The following is an 8,599-nucleotide window of genomic DNA, read 5'->3' as shown; positions in this document are numbered from 1 at the left end:
CTATCACTGTTCCATCTCAACCATGGACCCCTAGTCTCTATCACTGTTCCATCTCAACCATGGACCCCTAGTCTCTATCACTGTTCCATCTCAACCATGGACCCCTAGTCTCTATCACTGTTCCATCTCAACCATGGACCCCTAGTCTCTATCACTGTTCCATCTCAACCATGGACCCCTAGTCTCTATCACTGTTCCATCTCAACCATGGACCACTAGTCTCTATCACTGTTCCATCTCAACCATGGACCCCTAGTCTCTATCACTGTTCCATCTCAACCATGGACCCCTAGTCTCTATCACTGTTCCATCTCAACCATGGACCCCTAGTCTCTATCACTGTTCCATCTCAACCATGGACCCCTAGTCTCTATCACTGTTCCATCTCAACCATGGACCCCTAGTCTCTATCACTGTTCCATCTCAACCATGGACCCCTAGTCTCTATCACTGTTCCATCTCAACCATGGACCACTAGTCTCTATCACTGTTCCATCTCAACCATGGACCACTAGTCTCTATCACTGTTCCATCTCAACCATGGACCCCTAGTCTCTATCACTGTTCCATCTCAACCATGGACCCCTAGTCTCTTTCACTGTTCCATCTCAACCATGAACCCCTAGTCTCTATCACTGTTCCATCTCAACCATGGACCACTAGTCTCTATCACTGTTCCATCTCAACCATGGACCCCTAGTCTAGTCTCTATCACTGTTCCATCTCAACCATGGACCCCTAGTCTCTATCACTGTTCCATCTCAACCATGGACCCCTAGTCTCTATCACTGTTCCATCTCAACCATGGACCCCTAGTCTCTATCACTGTTCCATCTCAACCATGGACCACTAGTCTCTATCACTGTTCCATCTCAACCATGGACCCCTAGTCTCTATCACTGTTCCATCTCAACCATGGACCCCTAGTCTCTATCACTTTCTCTCTCTCTCTGTCTCTCTCTCTGTCTCTCTCTCTCTGTCTCTCTCTCTCTCTCTCTGTCTCTCTCTCTCTCTCTCTCTCTCTCTCTCTCTCTCTCTCTCTCTCTCTGTCTCTGTCTCTCTCTCTTTCTCTCTCTCCCTCTGTCTGTCTGTCTGTCTGTCTGTCTGTCTGTCTGTCTGTCTGTCTGTCTGTCTGTCTGTCTGTCTGTCTGTCTGTCTGTCTGTCTGTCTGTCTGTCTGTCTGTCTGTCTGTCTGTCTGTCTGTCTGTCTGTCTGTCTGTCTGTCTGTCTGTCTGTCTGTCTGTCTGTCTGTCTGTCTGTCTGTCTGTCTGTCTGTCTGTCTGTCTGTCTGTCTCTCTCTCTCTCTCTCTCTCTCTCTCTCTCTCTCTCTCTCTCTCTCTCTCTCTCTCTCTCTCTCTCTCTCTCTCTCTCTCTCTCTCTCTCTCTCTCTGTCTCTCTGTCTCTTTCTGTATCTCTCTTTCCCTATCTCTCACCACTATGAGCTCTGTCTAACCTAGTGTGGCCAGTGTTCTGGCTAGGCCTCACTTAGACCAGGGACTCTAGTGGATGTCATGCCCAGCTACCCGGACCAGAGATGGGGCTGGGGTGCAATTCTGGTTAGGCCTCTCTCAGACCAGGGACTCTAGTGGATGTCCTGCCCAGCTACCAGGACCAGAGATGGGACTGGGGTGCAGTTCTGGTTAGGCCTCTCTCAGACCAGGGACTCTAGTGGATGGCCTGCCCAACTACCAGGACCAGAGATGGGACTGGGGTGCAGGTCTGGTTAGGCCTCTTTCAGACCAGGGACTCTAGTGGATGTCCTGCCCAGCTACCAGGACCAGAGATGGGACTGGGGTGCAGGTCTGGTTAGGCCTCTTTCAGACCAGGGACTCTAGTGGATGTCCTGCCCAGCTACCAGGACCAGAGATGGGGCTGGGGAACCTCCTATGGGAGGATGAACAGAAGGTAGGAGAAGTGGTTTTCTTCTCTTCTCGACGAAGCATCTCCTGTCCTCTCTCTGTTTCTACACCAGCACACATATCCTCTCTGGCTGTAGTGTCAGTATGTCTGGTTGTCTATATATCTCTGTGGCTGTATCTATCTGGTTATCTGTGTTCTACAGTATCTCTGTTTCTGTATCTATCTGGTTATCTGTATTCTACAGTATCTCTGTTTCTGTATCTATCTGGTTATCTGTATTCTACAGTATCTCTGTTTCTGTATCTATCTGGTTATCTGTATTCTACAGTATCTCTGTTTCTGTATCTATCTGGTTATCTGTATTCTACAGTATCTCTGTTTCTGTATCTATCTGGTTATCTGTATTCTACAGTATCTCTGTTTCTGTATTTATCTGGTTATCTGTGTTCTAAAGTATCTCTCTGTAGTTTCTGTCTGTATCTATCTGGTTATCTGTGTTCTACAGTATCTCTGTTTCTGTATCTATCTGGTTATCTATATTCTACAGTATCTCTGTTTCTGTATCTATCTGGTTATCTGTATTCTACAGTATCTCTGTGGCTGTATATATCTGGTAATCTGTATTCTACAGTATCTCTGTTTCTGTATCTATCTGGTTATCTGTGTTCTACAGTATCTCTGTTTCTGTATCTATCTGGTTATCTGTGTTCTACAGTATCTCTGTTTCTGTATCTATCTGGTTATCTGTATTCTACAGTATCTATCTGGTTATCTGTATTCTACAGTATCTATCTGGTTATTTGTATTCTAGAGTATCTATCTGGTTATCTGTATTCTACAGTATCTATCTGGTTATCTGTGTTCTACAGTATATCTGTGGCTCTATCTATCTGGTTATCTGTATTCTACAGTATCTCTGTGGCTGTATCTATCTGGTTATCTGTATTCTACAGTATCTCTGTGTAGTTTCTGCCTGTTTCTATCTGGTTATCTGTGTTCTACAGTATCTCTGTGTAGTTTCTTCCTGTATCTATCTGGTTATCTGTATTCTACAGTTCTCTCTGACTGTAGTCTGACTGTCTCTCTCTCTAGTTCTCTCTGTAGTCTGACTGTCTCTCTCTCTAGTTCTCTCTGGCTGTAGTCTGACTGTCTCTCTCTCTAGTTCTCTCTGACTGTAGTCTGACTGTCTCTCTCTCTAGTTCTCTCTGGCTGTAGTCTGACTGTCTCTCTCTCCAGTTCTCTCTGACTGTAGTCTGACTGTCTCTCTCTCTAGTTCTCTCTCTGTAGTCTGACTGTCTCTCTCTCTAGTTCTCTCTGGCTGTAGTCTGACTGTCTCTCTCTCTAGTTCTCTCTGACTGTAGTCTGACTGTCTCTCTCTCTAGTTCTCTCTGGCTGTAGTCTGACTGTCTCTCTCTCTAGTTCTCTCTGACTGTAGTCTGACTGTCTCTCTCTCTAGTTCTCTCTGGCTGTAGTCTGACTGTCTCTCTCTAGTTCTCTCTCTGTAGTCTGACTGTCTCTCTCTCTAGTTCTCTCTCTGTAGTCTGACTGTCTCTCTCTCTAGTTCTCTCTGGCTGTAGTCTGACTGTCTCTCTCTCTAGTTATCTCTCTGTAGTCTGACTGTCTCTCTCTCTAGTTCTCTCTCTGTAGTCTGACTGTCTCTCTCTCTAGTTCTCTCTCTGTAGTCTGACTGTCTCTCTCTCTGGTTCTCTCTCTGTAGTCTGACTGTCTCTCTCTCTAGTTCTCTCTCTGTAGTCTGACTGTCTCTCTCTCTGGTTATCTCTCTGTAGTCTGACTGTCTCTCTCTCTAGTTCTCTCTGACTGTAGTCTGACTGTCTCTCTCTCTAGTTCTCTCTGGCTGTAGTCTGACTGTCTCTCTCTAGTTCTCTCTCTGTAGTCTGACTGTATCTCTCTCTCTAGTTCTCTCTCTGTAGTCTGACTGTCTCTCTCTCTAGTTCTCTCTGGTTGTAGTCTGACTGTCTCTCTCTAGTTCTCTCTGGCTGTAGTCTGACTGTCTCTCTCTCTAGTTCTCTCTCTCTGTAGTCTGACTGTCTCTCTCTCTAGTTCTGTCTCTGTAGTCTGACTGTCTCTCTCTCTAGTTCTCTCTCTGTAGTCTGACTGTCTCTCTCTAGTTCTCTCTCTGTAGTCTGACTGTCTCTCTCTAGTTATCTCTCTGTAGTCTGACTGTATCTCTCTCTAGTTATCTCTCTGTAGTCTGACTGTCTCTCTCTCTATTTCTCTCTGGCTGTAGTCTGACTGTATCTCTCTCTCTAGTTCTCTCTCTGTAGTCTGACTGTCTCTCTCTCTAGTTATCTCTCTGTAGTCTGACTGTCTCTCTCTCTAGTTCTCTCTCTGTAGTCTGACTGTCTCTCTCTCTAGTTCTCTCTCTGTAGTCTGACTGTATCTCTCTCTCTAGTTATCTCTCTGTAGTCTGACTGTCTCTCTCTCTATTTATCTCTCTGTAGTCTGACTGTATCTCTCTCTCTAGTTCTCTCTCTGTAGTCTGACTGTATCTCTCTCTCTAGTTCTCTCTGACTGTAGTCTGACTGTCTCTCTCTCTAGTTCTCTCTCTGTAGTCTGACTGTCTCTCTCTCTAGTTCTCTCTCTGTAGTCTGACTGTCTCTCTCTCTGGTTCTCTCTGCCTGTAGTCTGACTGTCTCTCTCTCTAGTTCTCTCTCTGTAGTCTGACTGTCTCTCTCTCTGGTTCTCTCTGCCTGTAGTCTGACTGTCTCTCTCTCTAGTTCTCTCTGCCTGTAGTCTGACTGTCTCTCTCTCTAGTTCTCTCTCTGTAGTCTGACTGTTTCTCTCTCTAGTTCTCTCTGGCTGTAGTCTGACTGTATCTCTCTCTCTAGTTCTCTCTGGTTGTAGTCTGACTGTCTCTCTCTAGTTCTCTCTCTGTAGTCTGACTGTCTCTCTCTCTAGTTCTCTCTGACTGTAGTCTGACTGTATCTCTCTCTCTAGTTCTCTCTCTGTAGTCTGACTGTCTCTCTCTCTAGTTATCTCTCTGTAGTCTGACTGTCTCTCTCTCTAGTTATCTCTCTGTAGTCTGACTGTCTCTCTCTCTAGTTCTCTCTCTGTAGTCTGACTGTATCTCTCTCTAGTTCTCTCTGGCTGTAGTCTGACTGTCTCTCTCTCTAGTTCTCTCTGGCTGTAGTCTGACTGTCTCTCTCTCTAGTTATCTCTCTGTAGTCTGACTGTCTCTCTCTCTAGTTATCTCTCTGTAGTCTGACTGTCTCTCTCTCTAGTTCTCTCTCTGTAGTCTGACTGTATCTCTCTCTAGTTCTCTCTCTGTAGTCTGACTGTATCTCTCTCTAGTTCTCTCTGGCTGTAGTCTGACTGTCTCTCTCTCTAGTTCTCTCTGGCTGTAGTCTGACTGTCTCTCTCTCTAGTTATCTCTCTGTAGTCTGACTGTCTCTCTCTCTAGTTATCTCTCTGTAGTCTGACTGTCTCTCTCTCTAGTTCTCTCTGGCTGTAGTCTGACTGTCTCTCTCTCTAGTTCTCTCTGGCTGTAGTCTGACTGTATCTCTCTCTCTAGTTCTCTCTGGCTGTAGTCTGACTGTCTCTCTCTCTAGTTCTCTCTCTGTAGTCTGACTGTCTCTCTCTCTGGTTCTCTCTCTGTAGTCTGACTGTCTCTCTCTCTAGTTCTCTCTGTAGTCTGACTGTCTCTCTCTCTAGTTCTCTCTCTGTAGTCTGACTGTCTCTCTCTCTAGTTCTCTCTCTGTAGTCTGACTGTCTCTCTCTCTGGTTCTCTCTCTGTAGTCTGACTGTCTCTCTCTCTAGTTCTCTCTGTAGTCTGACTGTCTCTCTCTCTAGTTCTCTCTCTGTAGTCTGACTGTCTCTCTCTCTAGTTCTCTCTGGCTGTAGTCTGACTGTCTCTCTCTCTAGTTATCTCTCTGTAGTCTGACTGTCTCTCTCTCTAGTTCTCTCTCTGTAGTCTGACTGTCTCTCTCTCTAGTTCTCTCTCTGTAGTCTGACTGTATCTCTCTCTAGTTCTCTCTGGCTGTAGTCTGACTGTCTCTCTCTCTGGTTCTCTCTGGCTGTAGTCTGACTGTCTCTCTCTCCAGTTCTCTCTGGCTGTAGTCTGACTGTCTCTCTCTAGTTCTCTCTGACTGTAGTCTGACTGTCTCTCTCTCTAGTTCTCTCTGACTGTAGTCTGACTGTCTCTCTCTCTCTAGTTCTCTCTCTGTAGTCTGACTGTCTCTCTCTCTAGTTCTCTCTCTGTAGTCTGACTGTCTCTCTCTCTAGTTCTCTCTGACTGTAGTCTGACTGTCTCTCTCTCTAGTTATCTCTCTGTAGTCTGACTGTCTCTCTCTCCAGTTCTCTCCGGCTGTAGTCTGACTGTATCTCTCTCTCTAGTTCTCTCTGGCTGTAGTCTGACTGTATCTCTCTCTAGTTCTCTCTGGCTGTAGTCTGACTGTCTCTCTCTCTAGTTCTCTCTGGCTGTAGTCTGACTGTCTCTCTCTAGTTCTCTCTGACTGTAGTCTGACTGTCTCTCTCTAGTTCTCTCTGGTTGTAGTCTGACTGTCTCTCTCTCTAGTTCTCTCTGCCTGTAGTCTGACTGTCTCTCTCTCTAGTTCTCTCTGGCTGCCGTCTGACTGTCTCTCTCTCTAGTTCTCTCTGCCTGTAGTCTGACTGTCTCTCTCTCTAGTTCTCTCTGCCTGTAGTCTGACTGTCTCTCTCTCTAGTTCTCTCTGACTGTAGTCTGACTGTCTCTCTCTCTAGTTCTCTCTCTGTAGTCTGACTGTCTCTCTCTCTAGTTCTCTCTCTGTAGTCTGACTGTCTCTCTCTCTAGTTATCTCTCTGTAGTCTGACTGTCTCTCTCTCTAGTTCTCTCTGGCTGTAGTCTGACTGTCTCTCTCTCTAGTTCTCTCTGGCTGTAGTCTGACTGTCTCTCTCTCTAGTTATCTCTGGCTGTAGTCTGACTGTCTCTCTAGTTCTCTCTGGCTGTAGTCTGACTGTCTCTCTCTAGTTCTCTCTGGCTGTAGTCTGACTGTTTCTCTCTCCAGTTCCCTTCGCTGTTTTTCTCGGTCCTGCTTTCTTTCTCTCTCTCCACATTTGTCCCCTATCGCCCTTCCTCCCTCCATCTCTCTCTCTCACATCTGTCCCCTATCTCCCTTCCTCCCTCCATCTCTCTCTCTCTTTCTGTCTCTCCATTTTTCTCTTTCTCTCTCCCTCTCTTTCTCTATCTTAGAGGATGCTCTAGTTCTCCCGCCCCCATGCCCCCCTAGGCTCCTGGCACAGAGGACAGGAACAGCGCAGCCTTCACACTCTCTCTCTCTCTGTCTCTCCCTCCCCCTTGTCTCTCTATAGGTTATTATACAACTCCACTACATGTCTTCTGTCAAATCTACAACCATCCTGCTGTCTTCTACCAGTCTACCACTGTCACCACAATGTTATGTACCGTCAATTAACTACGTTTTAATATTGACAATACTCTCTCTCTCTCTCTCCTCCTTCCCCCCTCCTCTCTTTCTCTCCTCCCTCCCCCCTCCTCTCTCTCCCGTCTCCCTCATCCCTCTATCTCTCTCTACACCCTCCCCCCACCCTCCTCTCTCTCCCGTCTCCCTCATCCCTCTATATCTCTCTACCCCCTCTACCCCCTCCTCCTTCTCCCGTCTCCCTCATCCCTCTATCTCTCTCTACACCCTCCCCTCCCTCCTCTCTCTCTCTCTTCCCTCCCCCCTCCCCCCTCCTCTCTCTCTCTTCCCCCCCTCTCTCTCTCTTCCCTCCCCCCACCTCTCTCTCTCTCTCCCGTCTCCCTCATCTCTCTCTCTCTCTCTTCCCTCCCCCTCTCTCTCTCTCTTCCCTCCCCCCTCCTCTCTCTCTCCCCCCTCCCCCCTCCTCTCTCTCTCCCCCCTCCTCTCTCTGTCTCTGTCCCTGTCTTTCTCTGGAACAGAAGAGCAACAAGGACACGTGTAACTTTGATAAGGAGTTCACTAAGATGCCGGTGGATCTGACTCCTACAGATAAACTGTTTATAATGAACCTGGACCAAGACGAGTTTCTGGGATTCTCCTACACCAACCCTGAATACCCCTCTGACGAGGTGACTGGGGAGGAAGAGGAGGAGGATGGACAGAGTTAAGACACACACACACCAACCCTGAATACCCCTCTGACGAGGTGACTGGGGAGGAAGAGGAGGAGGGCGGACAGAGTTAAGACACACACACACATACCCTGAATACCCCTCTGACGAGGTGACTGGGGAGGAAGAGGAGGATGAGGAGGAGGAGGGGAGGAAGGGGAGGGGGAGGAGGGGAGGAGGAGGAGGAGGAGGAGGGGAGGAGGAGGATGAGGAAGAGGAGGAAGAGGGGGAGGAAGAGGAGGAAGAGGAGGAGGAGGAGGAGGAGGAGGAGGAGGAGGAGAGGAAGAAAACCAACTCTCCTTCCCTCCCTCCGTCCTCTCTCTCTCTTCTCCCTCTCTCGTTTTCTGTCTAATCCCTCGTTCTGACGGCTTCTCTCCTGGAGTTTCGTTTGGTGTGATGTCACAGGGTTGGTAATGCGGCAAGACACACACACAACACAACACACACACAACACACACACAACACACACACAACACACCCACAACACACCCACTCAGTAAATGAGAAAGGGTTCTGACTAATCCCCCAGTGAGCCATTTCAGAAGCACAAACAGCAACAATACATCCTTCCTCAGTTATTCATTAATTAATACATGTATTTATTAATTTAGTTAGTTATTTAGTTATGTATTTATTAATTAATTTACTTCT

General features: G+C 47.2%; 1 protein-coding gene across 1 annotated transcript in view; it reads left to right on the top strand.

Moving 5' to 3' along the window:
- The window catches only part of LOC139569450 (protein kinase C beta type-like), a 154,187-nt gene extending 146,097 nt beyond the window's left edge, over positions 1 to 8,090 (top strand). Inside the window, exon 17 of the mRNA XM_071390977.1 lies at positions 7,757 to 8,090. Within this exon, the coding sequence (XP_071247078.1) occupies positions 7,757 to 7,945 (189 nt within the window). The 3' untranslated portion in view covers positions 7,946 to 8,090. The remainder of the gene's footprint in view (positions 1 to 7,756) is intronic.
- The last annotated feature ends 509 nt before the right edge of the window (positions 8,091 to 8,599 follow it).

This window comes from Salvelinus alpinus, chromosome 1 (genome assembly GCF_045679555.1).
Source record: "Salvelinus alpinus chromosome 1, SLU_Salpinus.1, whole genome shotgun sequence".
In the NCBI taxonomy this organism is placed as follows: domain Eukaryota; kingdom Metazoa; phylum Chordata; class Actinopteri; order Salmoniformes; family Salmonidae; genus Salvelinus; species Salvelinus alpinus.
Note: the sequence above shows the minus strand (reverse complement) of the source record. Positions and strands in the feature narration are given on the sequence as shown.